Raw genomic sequence first — 19,862 nt, 5'->3', positions numbered from 1 at the left:
CATTGAAACTTAACCCTAGGGGCGGGGCCAGGCAGGATTCCATCCTGAGATGCAGGTCCCCAGGCCAGGGTTGCTGTGTGAGGGTCCTGGGTGCCTCTCCTGAGCCCAATCCCACAGGCACCATTCCCTCAGCTTCTCCCTCAGCACTGCCCCCTTCTCCCTAGCAATCACCACCACCTAGGCACCCAGCACCCCCTTGAAGCACCTCCTTGGGCATATTCCCTGTCCCCTCCACTGCCACCCCACTTTACCCTGAAGCCCAGGTGGTGCCATGGAGGCCAGGTGTGATGGGAGCAGGGAGGGTTTCTTCTGGTGGTTGGTGCCTGTTCCCTGAGCCCACTCCAGGTGTCCTTGGAGCCCCTCTCTGCCAGGGTGAGGGTGGGGCGTGGTCTGGCCTCTTCAAGCGGCTCTGCTGTGGGTCTGGAAAATTGGGAGAAGGCAGTAGGGACAGAAGCTGAGGAGAGAGAGCCAGTGGAAGGCGATGGAAACAAGGTCAAGTGGGAAGGACAGAGCTAGATCTCCAGAGAGAGACTGACCTTGCACAGGTGGGACATGAAAAGACAAAACCTGCTTTAAGGGGAAGAAGGACGCTGGGGTGCTCTGTGCAGCATGGACTGGGCACCAGTCAGGCTAGCACAGAGGTGGGCAGTGCTGGGGGAGACGCCGAGCCCAGAGGAGGGGTCCTTAGCCCAGCTCGGGCAGGGGCAGGGAGAGGGAGGTGGGATGGCAGCTGGGGGGAGGCTGGTCAGACAGCAGGGAGCCCAAGGGGACACTAAGCATCACTAAGTGCCAGGTGTCTGCTGAGCACTTGCCACACAGTATTCCCTGTGGATGGGCACCGCTGTGATCTGTGCTTCACAAACTAGAGAACAGGCCACACAGGCAGACCAGGAACCCACCCAGATCTGCCCGTCTGCCTGCATTCCCCTCCCCCACGGCTCCAGATTTGCTCCCTCCCATGGCACCGGGGCCCACTGCACCTGAGTTCCTCGCTCACTGGGTGTCCAGCCAGGGGGTCTTTGCACCTGGCTGCCCGTACTGTGATCGTGACTGTGGGCCGTGTGCCTGCTGTGTGGGCCTGGGCCGCTAACACTCTCTCTCATTGCTCTCTCCTGCCCATCTGCATGTGGCTGCTCTGTCTAGCTGCGCAGTGGTCCCGAGCGCCGGCTGTGTAAGTGAGCATGCCCATCCCATGCCTCTCACTGTCCATGTGCTGCACCTGGCCTCCTGGGTCTCTGCTCTGCTTGGCTTCGTGGGGCTTTGGTGCCACTGACAGGCCCCTGAGGCTTCCCCTGGCCACAGGAGGGGACAGGGAAGGAAACGGAGGAGGGGGCTATGGGAGTCGGTTTTCTCTGGCAGAGTCCCCCAGGCAGCCTGCCAGGGCCTTGCTGGGGAGGGGCTGAAGGTCTGGGCTCCTGTCAGGTGACATTGGGAAGTGAGGCACCATCTGTGTGTGTGTGTGTATCTGTGTCTGCACACATGTGCCACTGTGTCTGTGTCATGAGCAGGCTGCTGACACTCCTGCCACTGTTCCTGCATGTCTGTAACACATGTGGGCGCTACTGCTGCTGCTGTGTGCTGTCCTGCGCAGGGAGGTGGAGTGTCTGGTGTGCCACTGCCTCACACCTGTCCTGCACGTGCTGCTGCTCTGTGCGGATGTGAACGCTGCCTGGTGGCTATCTGGAATGTCATGGACTTGTTCAGTCTTGTGCTGCCACCAGCCTTTATCATGACTCAGCCATCCCTGAAGCCAGCCCAGGTTTCTCTGGGTTTCCTTATGAGAGCAGGGCTGTGTGCGGGGAATGGTGAGGGGTATTGCCAGTCTCACCCTCCAGGGCATGGGTGGATGGGGCAGTGCCCAGAGCCAGTGTCCGAGGCTGTCAGGGATGGGGCAGTCAGCCTTTTGGCGAGAGAGGCTGTCTTTCCTCTGGTGGGCTGCTCTTGGAGCCCCCATGGAGTGAAGGGGGCCACTGGTTTTACTAGTCATATTCCATTCCGTCCGGGGGTACCGCCCCCCTCAGCAGGGCACTGGCTCTGACTCGGGGGTGGGGGGGTGCAAACAAAACGGCTAGAGTAACCACAGGAATCCCCTCTTTCTTCCTCTGACCCTAAGGCTACCCGCACCAGCCCCCGCCCCCACCCCGGAAGCATCCTCCTGGCCACTGGCCCTACTCCCCTCTGTCCACCCCCACCTCGCCTGGCGCCCCTCACCTGGCCTTGACCCCCTCTCCCTCCGCAGGCTCTTCAGCAGCCTCGGTGAGCTGAGCTCCATCTCAGCACAGCGCAGCCCTGGGGGCCCGGGCGGCGGGGCCTCCTATCCGGTGCGGCCCGGCGGCCGCTACCCCGTGGCGCGGCGCGCCCCGAGCCCAGTGAAGCCCGCGTCGCTGGAGCGGGTGGAGGGGCTGGGGGCGGGCGCGGGGGGCGCGGGGCGGCCCTTCGGCCTCACGCCTCCCACCATCCTCAAGTCGTCCAGCCTCTCCATCCCGCATGAGCCAAAGGAGGTGCGCTTTGTGGTGCGCAGCGTGAGCGCGCGCAGCCGCTCACCCTCGCCGTCGCCGCTGCCCTCGCCAGCGCCTGGCCCCGGCCCCGGCCCCGGGGCCCCCGGCCCGCGCCGGCCCTTCCAGCAAAAGCCGCTGCAGCTCTGGAGCAAGTTCGACGTGGGCGACTGGCTGGAGAGCATCCACTTGGGCGAGCACCGCGACCGCTTCGAGGACCACGAGATCGAGGGCGCGCACCTGCCTGCACTCACCAAGGACGACTTCGTGGAGCTGGGTGTCACGCGCGTGGGCCACCGCATGAACATCGAGCGCGCGCTCAGGCAGCTGGACGGCAGCTGACGCACCACCCTCACCCACGCCCCGGCCGCGCCCTGCCGGCAGGGCCCCCCCACCTTCACCCCCGGGCCGCGGGCTCGGCCTGCCCCTCACAACGGCGCCCGGGCCAGGAATGTTGCATGAATCGTCCTGTTTGCTGTTGCTCGGAGACTTGCCCTGTACATTGCTTAGTGCCCTCCACGGCCGGCGAGCCCCACCCAGCACACGGTCAGGAAGGGCGCGGGCCAGGGAGGCTGGAGTGGGAGGGGATTGGGGGTGGGGTGCTCCGGCCTGACCATCCCCCGCACAGCTCCTGGTGGCTGCTCTCCCAGAGTGGGGGCGCCTAGTCCAGCATGCGAGGTCAGGACACACCTTGGTGACTCGGGGGGTGGGGGGAGACATTGGGGTTCTCGGTTGGGGGCCAAGGAGCCCCCCTGTTTTGCATATTTTAATCCACTCTATATTTGGAACGAGAAAAGGAACAAATATCTCTGTCCTTAATAGCTTCCCTTCCCTTCCCCTCCAGCCCCCCCACTGGTTCCGCTGCGGCTGCCCAGTCTTCCATCTCTGGCCCCTCACTGCCACTGCCACCCCACATGGGGCGGGGGACGCTCCAGCTGGCCTGGGGCTGGCCAGGGTCTCAGTAGCCCGCCCTGGGGCCCCGGCTCGGCCCCCTCCCCTCGCTGAGCTATAGTGTGCCCCACCGACCCTTCAGGTGCTGCGTGGAGGAGGGGCGGCAAGCAGCCAATCCTGCTGGGCACTAGCAAGGTCAGGTGGCCAGGGAGACCATTGCCCTGGGGTGGGGTGGGGGGGCAGGGCCCTAGCACCCGCCCCCAGCCATGTCCCTCACAGGGTCCCTCCCCAGGAGGGGTCTCATCTCCCCACCATGTTGGGCAACTACAGCAGGGAAGCTTCCCTGCCTCAGACCCCAAAGTCTCCTGTTCCCGCTGTGTGTGTGCGTGCACACGTGCGAGCGTGTGAAGCTCTGGGTGTGACTGAGTGCATGGGAGCCCTGTGTGTGCCTGCTTGGAGAGTGGTCCCGAGGGGCCACTCTGGACTAGCGTGAGGGCTTCGGAAGCATGCACAGGGTGCGTGCATGGGTGTGTGCCTGTGAAAGCAGCCCGTCTCCACTTCCAAAGAAAGTCAGAGGCCATCCTGCACCCTGGGACCTGCTGTTTGCCCAGCCTGCCCTTCCAGAGCCTCGTCTAGTCTGAGCGGGCTTCCTTGGTGAAGCTCTGCTGCTTGGGGAGGCCCCCACGGGCCCTTGGAGGCACTGCCCACACCCATCGGGCTTCTGGGGGGATCATAAGGGGACCCCCTAGAGTCAGGCCACCACAAGCCCTGGGGAGAGGCAGAGACCCCAGAGGGCACCCCAGCCCCCCTTACTGTGACTCCTCACACTCAGCAATGACCTGTGGGGTGGGGGGGCCCTGGGACGTTTTTAAACCTAGGGTTTGGAGTCTGGACTAAGCTCCATCCACGTCACTCACAAGTTTCTGTTTATATTTCTAGCTTTTTTTAATAAAAAAAAAAAAAAACAAAAGTTTTCACAGCCCAGGGGCCTGGCACGCCGGTCTGTGCCTGCCCGCCCCACCCCAGCCCACCGGCCCCATTCCCTGGGCAGAGTCACACCCAGTAACCCCTTCACCAACAGACCAGGTCACACACACACACACAGCAGCAGTCACTGTAACAGACTGCCACACACACTCTCAGTTTCACACTCACCTGTGGGTTTTTGGTTCTGTTCAATTTGGGTTTTTAACTTTACAGGGTCAGTTCCGCTTCACCCTTCCTTTTGTATGGAGTTCCATCCGGGGGCTTTCACCCCCTGCTCCAGTCCTGAGGCCTCCTGACCCTGACGTTGTGATACACCCCACAGAGATCTATGTTTCTTATATTATTATTGATAATTATTATAATATTATGTAATAAATTTATAAGAAATGAAACCATTTCTCAGTTGCCTACTTGAGGAGATATTGGGAGCACAAACTCGGCTGTCCCTTGGACAAGTCACACAAACCTCCCCAGCCTTGACGTAAGCATTCAGCTGCATGCACTGGTGACCTGCAGACCCTTGTCTCTGACCCAGTCTCTTTGCTGACCTCCATGCCCATGTGCCTGGCTTCGCCTTGCATCTCTCCCAGAGTCCTGTTGGACCTCAGCCGGTGCTTCCTGAGCTGGAAGCTTTTCTCTGCTCACCAGCTCACTGAGTGACCCCTCCTGAGCTTGAAGTCCAGTTGTCCTCCGTGGCCCTCGTCCCCTTCCCTCTCCAGTGTTGTTTCTAAATTCTACTGCTCCTGTCTTTGAACCCTCTCATGTCGCTCACTGCTGTCCTGCCTCCCACAGCTGCTGCCCATGTTCAGGCTATCCTTCCCCCTGAGCTAACAAACAGTCATGATGTGACGAGTCCTGTGTGGCACCTGTTAGAGGGTGGCCAGCTCGTGGGAAGGGTAGAGGCACCTCAATGAATGGAAGGAGGATGATCAGTGGAGTGAGTGGCTGGACACTTTCCCATGGATTGGGCAAAGGAGACCCAGAGGGAGCCGTGAGAGGGTGGAGACTGCAGGGCCCAGGGCTAAGAGAGGGCCAGGGGCTGCAAAGATGCAATGTCAGACAAGTTGGGCACCAGTCACTTGGTGGGTTTTCAGGAGGGGCAGTGGATGCAAGGCCTGGCCACGCTGGGTCAAGGAGGAGCACAAATGTGACACGATGACAAACGTACACCTTGACTCAGGTTATCGCTGAGTCAGGGTGGGGCAGGAGACCCTCCAGGAAAGCGTGAAGATCCCAGAGGAAGTAAGAACGGTTGACGGAGCGAAGCCTTGCGGGCAGAAGAGAGATGGACTCCAGTGTCTTCATCCAGAGGAGGTGAAGGAGGCAGAGGTGCTTTGAGGGAGCAAGTGAAGGTCCGGATGGCCTGGTAGGGAATGGCAAGGGCCCTTGTGAGGCGGACGGTGACTGCTGGGCAGTGGGACCTTGAGAGGCTCATAGTCTGTCTAGAAAGTCCCACAATTTCAATTTTTCAAATTTTTGTTTTCATTTTCAAGTTAGAAACTGGTCATCATAGAGAAGGGGCCATGAAGGAAGACAAGGAGTGGGCCCTGGAGGGTCTGAGTGTGAGGGTGGAGATGGGACCCTGACTTGCTCTGGGCCTGGGCACTGTGGCATCAAGGGTTGGTCTCCTCTGAGCTGCACATGGAACCCTGGTCTCTGGGACTGGGACCAGAGCTTGGGGGTAAGTACAGATTTTCAACAGAGGACAGGAAGAGCACAGGCAGTGGAGCCAGACTTCCATGGAAATGGCATTGCCCACTCTGGCTCCCAAGGGATCTGGGGGAGAAGATGAATATCCCCACAGGCCAGAAGCCACCTCCATGCCTCAGAAGTTGAGTCAGAACCTTCAAGGTTTGGGCCGGCCCAGTGGCTTAGCGGTTAAGTGCGTGCGCTCCGCCACTGGCGGCCCAGGTTTGGATCCTGGGCGCGCACCAACGCACCGCTTCTCTGGCCATGCTGAGGCCACCTCCCACATACAGCAACTGAAAGGATGTGCAACTATGACATGCAACTGTCTACTTGGGGCTTTGGGGAAGAAAAAAAAAAGGAGGAGGGTTGGCAATAGATGTTAGCTCAGAGCCAGTCTTCCTCAGCAAAAAGAGGAGGATTAGCATGGATGTTAGCTCAGGGCTGATCTCCCTCACAAAAAAAAAAAAAAAAAAAAAGAACCTTCAAGGTCTGCACCAAAGCAACCTGTAAGAGGGGGTGGAGAAATGGCAGAGGGAAACGCATCTGCAAGTTCAGGGCTGAGTGAGCTGAAGCCCCCTAACGCCTTAAGGCAGAGATTTTCTCACACTCAGCACTAGGAACTCCCTTGCCCCTTCTGCTCTCCTCATGACCTCAGAATGTTCCAGCTTTACCTTCTCGGGGCCCTAAGCAACTTGCCAACACTCGCTCTGGAACCTGGAGCAGAGGCTGTAGCCCCAACTCTCCTTCACCACCAGCCACCCCTAGTTCCTGTGGACAGCTCTGGAGTGGGGCCTGGATGCTGAGGCTGGACAGACGGATGAGGTTTCTGCTCTGCAGAGGGCCATGCTGGAGAACAGCAGTTGGGGTAGGAATGAACAGGAATGGGAGAGGTGAGATAGGGACAGGTAGGAGCTGGAAAGAGTTAGGGATCAGGGTGAGAAAAAATGGGGTGGGATTTGGATTGCTTGAGTGAATGGGAAAGTGGATTCTGAAGTGAGTAGGAGCTGGGAGAAGGGCTGGGGTAAGCTAGAGGGGCATCTGGGCATGGGGAGGGGGTGGGAGCAGAGAACAGGGAGGAGGAGGCTGAGGTGGAGGGGGATGGGGAACCCCTCATCTTGCTCCCTGTGCTGGGAGCTCAACCTTCGCCTGAGTCAAACCCCCATTAACCATTGGGACCCCATCCTCCGGCCCCAGTGTTCTAACTGTTCTGTGCCTTCCCACCTCCCTCCCTCGCGCTTGGGAACAGCGTGGAGAAGGCAAACGAAGTTATTCTCAGTTAAGATGTTTGCTGCTTCCATTAGGTTTAATGGCAAAGTTAAACCCAGGTGGGCTACGTGCCTATTCCTCAACCCACTACTGTGGCCAGGGGGGCAGGTACTATGACTGGCAGCCCTTCTAGAATCAGAAGTGGGTATTACTCTGCAGAGTCAATAATTGTCTTCTGGAATCAAGACATTGGGTCTTCATAAGGGGTTACTGCATAACCCCTAAATGTTTTGAAAAGCTAGGTGCTACTTCTCATTTTGAAGTTTATATCTAACATTTTCATCATGTTTAAATACTTGCAAAGGTTGTGACTTCAAGAAAATTGTACACAGTAACATTTAAAATAAATGGTGACATCATTCTATTAAATGATTCTCATGGCTCTAAGTACCATATCAATTTTATGCCCATCAAAATCCTGTAAAAACACCTGAATAATCTTTTCTTTAACAGTCAAAACTTTAATATCACTTCTTGAATTCTTGTTGCCATTTCTTGAACTATATTTCCAGAGTCTCTTTTGGTTATTTTATCAGACACAACCTGACACTCAGTTAAAATAAGTAAGGCCTCTTAACACTCAGTAGGTGACTTGCAACCTGTTAACTCAGGTTGGTGAAATAGGACCTCCTGATCTTCAGATAGAGGAGGTAAGAGCACCTGACATAAAGGGGAAAAAAAAAAAAGACCTTGGACACGTACACAGGGGAGAAGAGTCCTCCTGAGACTCAGGTAGAAGAAACAAGTCCTATGACACTCAGGTGTGGGAAGTAAGAGGACTTAATAGTCAGATAAAGTGTCTGAGAGCCCTGAAACTAACAGAGGGGAGACGAATCCTCCTTACACTCAGATAGAGGAGAGGGACACCTCCTGACATGCAGGTAGCAGAGATAAAAATCTCATGACACTCAAATAGTTTATATTATTGAGGCCTGATTGCATTTATCTAGGGGAAATAAAACCTCTTCCTTGGCAGGAAGGGAAATATTGCACATCAAAACTCAAGTAAGGGGGGCTGGGCTGGTGGCGTAGTGGTTAAGTTTGCGCACTCCACTTTGGTGGCCTGGGGTGTGACGGTTTGGATCCTGAGCACAGACCTACACACCACTCATCAAGCCATGCTGTGGCAATGACCCACATACAAAATAGAGGAAGACTGGCACATATGTTAGCTCAGGGACAATCTTCCTCAAGCAAAAAGAGGAAGATTGGCAACAGATGTTAGCTCAGGGCCAATCTTCCTCACCAAAATAAATGAATGAATGAATGAATGAATAAAATAAATAAATAAATAAATAAAAGCAACATGTTATTAAAAAAAACCAAACTCAAGGAAGGGAGTTCAATTATCCTGCCACTCACTGTGGGGATAAGGCCTTGTCACTCCCTGGTAAACAAAGATGGGATGTCCTGGCCCAGTAATAGGAGAGATGAGACCTTCTGGGAGAGTAGATATGGGGACACTCATGTAGAGAAAATGATAGCTTCTTGACAATCAGGTATGTGAGATGAGGTCTCTGGACATGCCTCTAGAGGAAATGAGATGTCCTGACAATTAGGTAGAAGAGAAGGAAACGCCTGGCACAGAGGTAGGGAAGGTAAGACCCTGTGATACTCAAATAGGGGAGGTGAGACATGCTTATACTGAAGTAGGGGAGATGAGACCTATTGGCCACTTAGAGAGAAGAAATGGAACCTCCAGACGTATAGCAGAAGAGATGAGAGGCCTGGCAGATAGAGATGAGATCTCCTGACACTCAGGTGGAGGAGATAAAGTGTTGTGATACTCAGGTAGGGCATATAAGACCTCCTTGCACTCAAATAGGAGATATGAGATTTCATGACCCTCAGGTAGGGGAGGTGAGACCTCAAGACACCCAGGAAGGGGAAAGAAAACCTTCAGACAATCAGGAAGTTGAGATGAGAACTTTGGACACATATAGAGTAGAGGAGACATCGTGATGCTCAGGCAGAGAAGATAAAAGCTCATGACACTCAGGTAGTGAGATGAGACTATACTCAAGTAGGGGTGAGAGACTTCTTGGCAGTCAGCAGGGGACATGAGAATTCCTGACACTCCAGTATGGCAGGTGAAAGCTCAGAGAACTCATATAGGTGAGATGCAACCTCTTGACATTAGGTAGAGGATATAAGACCTTTGGGCTCTCAAAGAAGATGCGAGAAAGTGACACTCATGTGGTGGAGATGAGGCTTTTGGCCCTGACATGGAAGAATAGAGACACGAGCACGTTCAGGGAGAGGAGATGATAGCTCCCTGATACTCAGGTAAGACCCGCGAGACCTACTGGATATTCAGTTGAGGGGGATGTGACCTCCTGAAAGTTATATGAGATGAGAGAGTATGACGTTCAGTTAGAGAAGATACTCACATAGAGGAATCCAGATCGTGTGACAAGCTGAAAACTCGTAACACTCAGGAAGAGGACATGAGGTGTCCTACACTCAGGTAGGAGAGGTGGGACCTTGTGACACTCATATAGGTGGGGTGCAACCTCTTGACACTCAGATAGGCTAGCTGAGACCTCACACTCAGGTAGAGGAGGTAAGACTGGCCTTCATGCAGGAAGAGCTGTGACCTCCTCACACTCTTGCAAGGGAGGTGAAACATCTTCACATTAAGGTATGTGAGGTGAGCATCTGTCATACTCTGGCAGGTGAGATGCTGCCTCCTGACAACCAGAAGAAATGATACGTCATGATATTCAGGTAACTGATGAGAATTCCTAACACTCAAGTATAGAGGACAACACCTTGCTGCATGTAGGTCCCAGAGACCTGGAGACACTCAAGTAGAGAATATGAGACCTTGTGATACTCAGCAGTGGACAGGAAGGTGGGCGTTGTAGTCCTAAATTAGGGAAATTCAAAACGGCTCTTTGAAAAGTGTGCTCCTAGCATACAGTTGGGAGAGGGAAAGACAATTTGCTCCACAGGGTATTAAGGATCTATCAATCTGTCAAGCCTGGCTCCCTTTAACTGCTGACACACTGCACCATTTTGTCACAGAGGTGCTGAGCTGTCCCTCAATCCATGAGTTGGAATAGGGACTGTGGTTACAGCTTGCATAGGGGGCACACCCTGAACCTCACAAAGCTAGAACCTCAGATGATGTGGGACCTTGGAAGAGTAACTGGGAATGAAGATCCTGGCCTTGGGGCAGAGGGAGGGGTCTGCATATGAGCCCCCATCACCCCAGGGCTGGGGGGAGCCTGTGCAGGAAGTCAGGAAGTCTCTTCAGCATGAACCAGTGAGGCTAAAGGGCTCCTGTCTGGCCTGACTTCTGGGGGTGGGGGGTGGGGGTGGGGGTGGGAGCTCCTCCTGTGATTGGTCAGGAGGCTACGGAGCTTTGTGAGGTCACCAGGCTTCCAGGCCGGGCTGGGGCGGGAGTATGGTAGAGATGCTGCCAACTGCCGTTCTGCTGGTCTTGGCAGTGTCTGTGGTTGCCAACGATAACACCACGTGTGAGTAAGTGTCAGGGATGCCTCGGGCAGGGGGTGGGGTGGGGTGGGGTCGGGGGGTGTGTGTCTTCTGAATAGCAGGCCTTACCCAGACTCCCTCTGTCCAGGGCTAGGGAGGAGGCCAAGCTTGAGCCTTAGCAGTCCCGAGTCTCACAGCTCCTGTGACCCACATCCCCAACTCAGACCCTCTCTGCTCCCAGCATCATCAGCCCAGAGCCCCCAGGACCCCAGCTGTCCATGGTTTCCTGCTGGGACAAACTGCTCAGCTCCTAGGGCTCTTATAGCCACAGATCTGTGACCCCTCCTCACCCAGTGACTGACCTCACTGCCTCTGGAACATCAAGTCTTGATTCTCAGGAGTCCCTGGCCTTCCACAGATACTGAGATGCCCCAACCTGTGGCTGACCCCACAGGCCCCAGGGTATCATCAGGTCATACCCCTAGGACCTCCACTCCACCTGTAGACTCCTACAGCCCCCAAGGTACCCACAGTGCCAACCACTCCCAAACTGTTGTGGCCTCTCACCAGCGACACAGTTCCCAGCACTTCCACCTCCAGATCCCCACTGGTCCCAGTGCACCTCCTCACACTTGGGGGCCTGTGGCTACTCTGTCTCCTCCTGTCGCGGTCCAACCCAACACTGCAGCCCCAAGACCCCCTGGCTCTTGCCTGAGTCTCCCACCCAAGACTGGCTCTGAAGACCTCAGGCCTTACATCCCTTCATCCCCACCTTCAGCCTCCCCCTCTGTCCAGGGATCTCCCATATGTCTAGGACCCTTACAGTCTGTCCTGGCTGCCTGTGGGCCCCTCTTCCCCACTTTGTGACTACACCCACAAGACCCAAGAAATCACGCCGCTCAAAACCATTTCCTAGAGCCTGCGGCTTCCTGCCTCGTCACAGCCCCCACAGCACTGCTCCTCAGCAGCTCCCCCTTTGATCCCACACACTCCAGGCTGCCCCTACTTTTACCAACCCCATATCCCTGCCTCCCCCAGGTATGGAGGTACAAGGACAGGCTGTGCCTGTTCTTAGTTTGAACTGTGCCCATGGTCTCTCCTCAGTGGCCCCTGTGGGTTACGGTTCAGGCAGAACCTACAAGGGAGCATCCGCATCGTCGGAGGGCAGAATGCGGCGCTCGGGGCCTGGCCCTGGATGGTCAGCCTCCAGGTCTTCTCTTACCACAACAACCGGAGGTATCACGCCTGCGGAGGCAGCTTGTTGAACTCCCACTGGCTGGTGACTGCCGCTCACTGCTTCAGGAACAAAAAGTACGTGTGGGGGAGCGTGGAGGGAGGTCTTCAGAAAGGCTCTTTTCAGAAAGGGACCTTCTCCAGGGGTCTCTGTGTAGAGTCTCCCTGGGGCTCTGGGCCTTGTGGAGGCCAGACCGTGAGTGGGTTGACCCAGACCCTTGCTGTGGGAGGCTCTGAGGGTAACAGTCACCAGAGGCTTCTGTCCAGCCAGTTCACAGTGAGAATGACCTGGCTTACCTCTGTGCCCACAGAAGAGTGTATGACTGGAGACTGATTTTTGGAGCAAGGGAAATTGAGTATGGGAGCAATAATCCAGTGAAGCCACCTCTGCTGGAGAGACGTGTCGAGCAAATCATCATTCATGAAAAATATTCCCCTCATTCAGAGGCAAACGACATCGCTCTCTTGAAGATCACCCCTCCTGTTCCATGTGGGCACTTCATCGGACCAGTCTGCCTGCCCCAATTTAGGGCAGGCCCACCTAGAGTTCCTCAGACATGCTGGGTGGCTGGCTGGGGATTTATAAAAGAGAATGGTGAGTACAGGAGGGGCTCCCAAGGGTGACTGCTCGTCATTCCCTTGGTGGTCTTTGAGGTGAGGGGTAATATGTTGATGCCTAGCTGAGCAACTCAGTCCTCACCATGGTGCTGTGAGTAGGGCCTGTTACTGTCCCCTTCTACAGCTGGAGAAACTGAGAGTGAGAGTTGAGTTCCCTGTCCAAGGTCACACAACTGGTGACTAGCGTGGCCATCGAAGGGAAGGCTGAGCAGCAGCAGGCACAAGGAGAACCTTGGCATTTTTAGAATAGGGTCAAGGCTGTGTCTATAATTTGGGGCCTGGAACCCCCAGTGCTACATTCTGAAAAGGGGGAACATACCCTGAACCAGCACTTGGAGAAGAGCTCTAGATGGGGGTTTGTGGCTGTGGGCCCATCCCTTTCCCTCTCTGGGCCTCAGTTTCCCCACTGTGAGTGGAAGAGCCAGATCACATGGTCCCCCAGCTCTGAGCTTCCAGAGCCCAGTCCTCCTGCTCCCAGTGCCATCTCTGCTCCCTGTTCCTTGGCAGGAATAGCACCTAAATCCATCCTATCCTTCGGAGTTACTTCAAGTTTTCTCTGTAGACTGAGGTTTTCTGCAGGTCAGCAGTGGGCAGCAAGGTTTTGCCACTAGGGCAAGACCAAGTCAGATAGACCTCTGGCTGTGAGCTATCCTTTCAGCTTTCCATAGGCGGTCGCATGAACTTCTACTCAGTCACATTAGGGATGTGAAGATATGATTGAAATTATTTTAGCTCTCAGTCTCTTCTGTTCCTTGATAATGGAATTCAAGGCAGTTCCATCTTTTGGAGCTTAAAACTCAGCCTTTTTTAGTAACAACTCAGTAATTTCAGGATTCTTCCCTTAACTCTTCTTCCCCTCTCTCAAAGGTTGATCTAAGTCTCTGATAGGGTTGCCATCTCTACTGTCCTCAGGAAGGGCGTCTCCTCCCGGATGCCCTTGCTTTCACTGGCCTCTGCTGACCTGACCTTCCCTCCCTGGCCTGGGGTGTCAACCTCTGTCCGGCTGTTGATGGCTATGGCTCTTCCGTGGCCTCTAGAGCTAGTACACACGCTCTGTCCCACCCCCTGGCCTGCCCCACTCTGCCCACCCGTATGACCACGTCCACAGCTTTTGGGGGTTCTTGCAGTTCCTGGGAGGCTGATCTCAGGGCTCCTATCTAGACAACACACGCCCACCCCCACCTTTGCTATCCTATTGCTCAGGAGGAATGCAGGCTCCCAGCTACACCCTGGACATCATGCAAGACCTCTTTTGTTCTAGAATCCCCCTAAACTTGATGGGATTTCAATCATTTTTTTGCAAACACATCCCCCACCCCCAAGGCCAAGTTTTAAAGAAACCCCCAGGCTCCAAACTCCTGGGACAGTCCTTCAGACCTTCCTTTTTCTTCCTCCTCCTTGAACTCATATGCTTTGGGGCTGGAAGAGCACTTCTAGGAGAGTCCTCCTCCTTTTCCATTGAACTTTGAGTTCCGGCAGGTTTTTTAGCATTTGTCATGTAAAGCCAAGGTGCTGGGATTGAGAAAACCCTTTTCTGTTTCAGGACACCTGGCTCTTAGCAATGAAACCCATGGCTTTTGTTCACAGACTGAACAGGTCACCTTCATGGCTGACAAGCCAGGCTTGTTGTCGCTGTTATTTCAGGTCACCCCCACCTCAAGGGCAGTGCATGTACAAAACTCTCACCACTGCTCAGGTGGCGAGGAAGCGGGGACTAGTGGGATTGGAGACAGAATCAGGGCCCCGCACACATGCACCCAGCAGCCGTCACCAGGTACCTGCTGTGTGCCTGGCCCGACCCTCTGTGTTCTCCTGTCTCCCCAAGCGGCCTGCAGAGTCATGTCCCAGGTCTGCCCCTCCATCAGGTCTGATCCGTCAACTCCCCATTGGTACTGCAGACGGTGCTCCCACCCACCCACTGGGCCTGGCTGGGCTGTGGGTGCTGCTGTGTTCGGGACCCTTCCGTCTGTGGGACCACTTGATGAAGAGGGGACAGCTGCATCGGTTCTCGGGCTCTAAGTCAGATGCAGTGTTGGCTGCTCGAGCTGCAGTCTAGGCTGGGCCTTGCTTAACCCAAAGGTCATGACAGAGCATCTGGGGCTGTAAAGGAAGTTCTGACTTGGCTTCAGGGGTCATTTCAACCACCCATGCCCCTGACAGGTCTGCCTGCGTGTGGAGGCACCGCCATAGCCTTCTCTTTCTGGGATCGCCTCCAAACAGATATGAAGCACATGGGGAGGGACTCAGCCCAGCTCCAGTGGATCCTGTCCACACCTGAGTGGAGGAGTCCTGACGGGGGATAAAAAGCAGGGAGGGTGACTTACGCCAGACTATGGGGGAATGAAAGGTGTCTCCTGGACTTGAGTCTAGAGAGGGAAACCTGGGTCCAGATCCAAGCCACACCACATCCTACTGACCATGGGCAGATGGTGTTCCAGTCTCCTGAGTGCAGAAAAGGGGGTAACAGTACCTAACCCATGAGGTTGCTGAGGAGTAAATGAGGGGATGCCTGTGTGATCCTAATGAGTACTCAGTACATCCGAGTCACGAGTGTTAATATCACACTGGCCTCCACGGTCCATCATCTGCCGTCGACACACACGTCTCTCGCGGTCCGTCATCTGCCGTTGACACACACGTCTCTCGCCGTCCGTCATCTGCCGTGGACACACACCTCTCTCGCGGTCCACCAGCTACCATTGACACACACCTCTCTCGCGGTCCGTCATCTGCCGTTGACACACACCTCTCTTGTAGTCCATCATCTACCACTAACAATACACATCTCTCACAGTCCATCATCTACCATTAACATATACATCTCTCACAGTCCATCATCTACCAGTAACAATACACATCTCTCCAGCTGCATCCGCCATTGTCCCTACACTTTCACTCTTCCTTCTTCTCTCTCACTCCTCTCCACCTCCATCCTCCATCTCTCATCTGCTCTTTCAGTTGTGTATTTTCTTCCCTCCAGGAGTGTATAAGGAGACTCCAGGGGCATTGACTTTCATGGTTCTTAGTTTAAATAGAGCATCACAGGATGATGGGGGTTCAGTGGAGGGAGGAGGCAGGACTTTCCCAGAACATGTCTTCCATGATCACTGACCACTGAGTCGCCTGGCTGTAGCCCGCAAGACATCACCTATACTGCAGGAGGCGCCTGTGGATCTCATCGACCTCGACTTATGTAACTCGACTCGGTGGTACAATGGGCGCATTCGTTCAACCAATGTGTGTGCAGGGTATCCTGAAGGCAAGATTGACACCTGCCAGGTAACTTTCCTCTGGGGGCCCCTGCGGACACCTCTCTCTCGGATCCCTGAGCTCCACTATCTCCAGGGCCCTGCTTTAGTGACCTCCTCCCTGCTCCTGTCTTTTAGCATCTGCAGTCACAGTGAGGATGGGAGACAACACCCACCAGCTGCCCCTACAAAGAGCCAATTACCAAATTTAGAACTTTATCCCACCCAAACACTGCCCCTGAAGAGAATATTGACCTCTCTTCACCAGAATACAAAACATCCAAATCCACTTGTACACACATGCTTATGTATGCACATAAAGCCACATGCATGGACACATAGGTCCGCTCATCTTCCCTCCTCGCTGCAAGGAAACCCATGACAATCCACACACTTCTCGCAACCCAGCTGAAGCTGTTGGCACCATCTCAAACTTTACCACAACCACTTGTGTTTATGGCAGCAGGAAACCATGCGACTGCAGGAATTGTCCTCCCAGAACCTATGGCCTTTCTGGGCAGGGGAAAGTGGCTCAGGCAGAGAGTGACTTCTGTGTCCTTCTGGGCAGGGGGACAGCGGCGGGCCTCTCATGTGCAGAGACAGAGTGGAAAACGCCTATGTGGTCGTAGGAGTCACAAGCTGGGGGGTAGGCTGTGCCCGTGCTAAGCGTCCCGGAGTCTACACGGCTACCTGGCCCTATCTGGATTGGATTGCTTCCAAGATCGGTTCTAATGCCTTGCACATGATTCAACTGGGCATCCCTTCCCTTCCTACTACTCAAGTGCCTCCAGCTAGACCCCACTCTGTTCAGCCTATTCGCCCTCTTTGGTCCTTCCAACACCCTCCTCAACCACCTCCCCCCAGAATACCTGCACCCCAACCCCAACCCCGACCCCCAGCCCCACCTCCACCCCCACCCCAAACTTCTACCAAACCTCCCCAAGCACTTTCTTTTGCCAAGCGACTACAGCAACTCGTAGAGGACTTGAAGAGAAAGTCCTTTTCAAATGCAAAGGGCTATTACGAAATGGAGACCACAGACCTCCCAGAACTGACCGCAGCCTCTTGATCTGACCGCATTCTCAATAGATCCAGTGAACCCTTCACTCTTGAGGGGAAAAAAAAGACGAAATAAATAAACAAATATATATGTGTATATATATATACATATATATATATACATGAAGAGATGCTCTCTAGAATTCTTCCTATCTGCCCTCCCCAACCCAATCCAAACCCTTCCCAATCAAATCTACCCTCCCTCCTCACCCTCCAACAAGGTGGAATTACTTGCACATTAACTTCAATTGTGTTTGTGTGTGTGTGTGTGTGTGTATGTAAGGAAGATTAGCCCTGAGCTAACATCCATTGCCAATCCTCCTCTTTTTTGCTGAGGAAGATTGGTCCTGGGCTAACAGCTATGCCCATCTTCCTCTACTTTATATGGGACACCGCCACAGCATGGCTTGACAAGCAGTGCGTTGGTCTGCACCCAGGATTCGAACCCGCGAACCCTGGGCCACTGAAGCTGACCACGTGAACTTAACTGCTATGCCACCAGGCCAGCCCCTCAATTGTGTTTTTTTAAACCTTGATTTTTAAAACTGGACCAAGGTGAGCTGTGGCGGTAGGCCAGATATGGTCCTTATTTCACACCTGGTGTCTCTGCAAATTCAATCAAGGGGGGTGGGCCCTGAAACAGCTCCTGTGAGATGAGCTGATTGGGAAGGAAGGCGTGTGGGTCCAAGTCTACTGAGGCCATGCCTTCCTGGTGGTATGAAGAGTCAGACCCATGAGAGGATGCTGTATGGAAGGTTGGGTTCCCAGAACAAAAAGGATAACAGGCGACTGGGCAGCCAAAACAATGAATGTCTACCACAAAACAATTTTGCTTGTCGCTCTGGTGGCAGATTGAACATTTTCTGTTCAAGTTCATTACTGGCCTATAGTTAACCCTTACTGATTCCTGGATTCAAGAAAATTAGAAAATTTATTATTTGCCAAAGCTTTCCAGGAATAGCAATGGGGGTACTTTTTGGATGACCCTGAGGGAGCTTTTAATGACTTCCTTACCATTTAAGATCTTCACTTCAAGAAACAGAAACCTATTTGAGCCATTTAAGTGAGGAGGGGAAATTTATGTATTATAAGGATACAGAGATGTCACGTAGAACCAATAGGAAGGGCCAGCAGCAGACACCAAGAATGGTGAGAAGCCTGGTGAGGAATGACCCTAGTCTGAAGTGGCCATCTGATGCTCAGTCTACATGGCCAACCCACCCCACACCACCCCAGGCCAGAGTCTGCCCTCAACCAGAACTGCTCACGTCCATTTGCAAATTCCCACTCTGGTCAGGGCATAAACCAAACTTTTCTGCTGGATTAACCCCTTGTGGGATTAAAGATGGCAGGCCCCAGAAAGAAAACACCCTGGCTCCTGGCTGATCAGTTGCTGCGATGAGCATCCACTCTCATATCTGTTTACCAAACTGCTTGTGCGTGCGTCAAATGCAAGATGGTCCTGTGCTCTGGTTGCAAAGACAGATGGTGGAGAGAAAGTGCAGGAGCATGAGGGAGGAACCCTGGGTGAGAAGGCCTGAGGGACCAGTCCTTTTCCTGCTGGGGCTAGAACATGGACTGATGAAGCAGCCTTGAGTCTTTGTTTTCAGGAATCATTGGTTTGCCTGGGTTCAAACAAATCCCCTGCTCTACCCCTCATCAGCTACGTGGCCTTGGGAAGATGGCCAGAGGGTTGTGTGATGATGAAATGGGGAGAGACACAAAGCATTCAGAGCAGAGCTTGACACACTGTAAATGCCAATAAATGTGGGCTGTTATTTAGAGCCAACTGGTGATGGGATGCTGGTGGATAACCTTATGCTTATCTGCAAGGGGCACTTTGTTACACAGTTTGTCCACTTATGACCCCTGAAATGCTTAGGCCACATAGGACGGCTTACATTTGGCCTGAGTGGCCCAAAGCTCTGTACTGTAGCAACATTTGATTAAATTAAAAAACCAAATTCTATCTGCCTTGGCTAAGAGCCAGCACTGCAAAAATTGGAGGTGGCTTGATTATTCATTTTGTTGGCTTTGGTTTGTCTCTTCTAAAGCCAGTTTCTTAATCTCCCTACTGGGTATATAATCTTTGTGCCCTGGTGCCAGACATTAGTCATCCTCTAAATACTGAACAAAACTCAGTGTCTTGGTCACAAGGCAAGACAGAAGCCAAGTTACAGGCCGCATGGTCCAAAGAGCAGAAACAGTAATGCCAGCAGCCAGGACTTGCCGTCACCCTCGCTGGGCAGTCCTGGACGCTGAGCCAGAGCCAGAGCCAGACCAGGTGGGCTTGCAGGTGGGAGTAGCGGGGCAAGGCGTGCTCAGGCTGGGGAGTAGGGGTGGGCACAAGGGGTTGTGGACAAGTGGTGGAGGAGCTACAGTACCAGCGGTTTCCTCCCACCTGCAGATCCTTCATCCCTTCTCTTCTGAGCCCTCTGGGTCCAGAATGAATTCTCCTGGCACTCTCTCTCCTCTTATGTGTTCAAACCCCTGTCCTTGGTTTATTTCTTCTCATTGAGCTGGAAAATCTTGCCCCAGGCCTGTCATCTGTAGCTGACGCTTGGGTCTGCTTCCTGGAGAGACAGGGCCCACACTCAAGGAACACTCTGATAAGGAGGCTGTAGACGGGGTGGAGCCTGCAGACTCCAAGCGATGGTTTCTTATAGACCTTCTGGAAACTTCCTACACACCTGAAGATATTTATACATGATCTGATCCCCTTCTTATTTTTTACTGTTCATACTGCCTATGACTTCCTTTTTCATTTAGCAAATATAGAGATATTTCCACATTGGCACATACAGATCCACCTTCTCTAAATTATGTTCCACAGTAGGGATATTTATGAGATACAGTGCCACGCTTCCTTCCTTGAAGGGAATATCTAGTCTTCCAATTTAGCCTTCCCTCAATGTGCCCATTTCTACACATCTGAGTC

At 53.9% G+C, this 19,862-nt stretch overlaps 1 protein-coding gene across 4 annotated transcripts in view; it reads left to right on the top strand.

Moving 5' to 3' along the window:
• SHANK3 (SH3 and multiple ankyrin repeat domains 3) overlaps positions 1-16,934 on the top strand; it is a 63,493-nt gene extending 46,559 nt beyond the window's left edge. The window contains exons 1-5 of one of the 4 annotated variants that reach the window (XM_004438057.3): positions 10,738-10,814; positions 11,871-12,077; positions 12,311-12,594; positions 15,751-15,896; positions 16,434-16,934. In XM_004438057.3, coding sequence (XP_004438114.1) covers positions 10,738-10,814; positions 11,871-12,077; positions 12,311-12,594; positions 15,751-15,896; positions 16,434-16,934 — 1,215 coding nt within the window. Of the gene's footprint in view, positions 1-1,143; positions 2,209-2,239; positions 10,815-11,870; positions 12,078-12,310; positions 12,595-15,750; positions 15,897-16,433 lie in introns of those variants that run through there. The other 3 variants (XM_087448616.1, XM_087448614.1, XM_087448615.1) reach the window with 3 other exon arrangements.
• The last annotated feature ends 2,928 nt before the right edge of the window (positions 16,935-19,862 follow it).

Source organism: Ceratotherium simum, chromosome 25 (genome assembly GCF_057802395.1).
Source record: "Ceratotherium simum simum isolate JZ-2026a chromosome 25, ASM5780239v1, whole genome shotgun sequence".
NCBI lineage: Eukaryota > Metazoa > Chordata > Mammalia > Perissodactyla > Rhinocerotidae > Ceratotherium > Ceratotherium simum.
The sequence above is the reverse complement of the archived record's forward strand: the minus strand, read 5'-3'. Positions and strand labels throughout refer to the sequence as shown.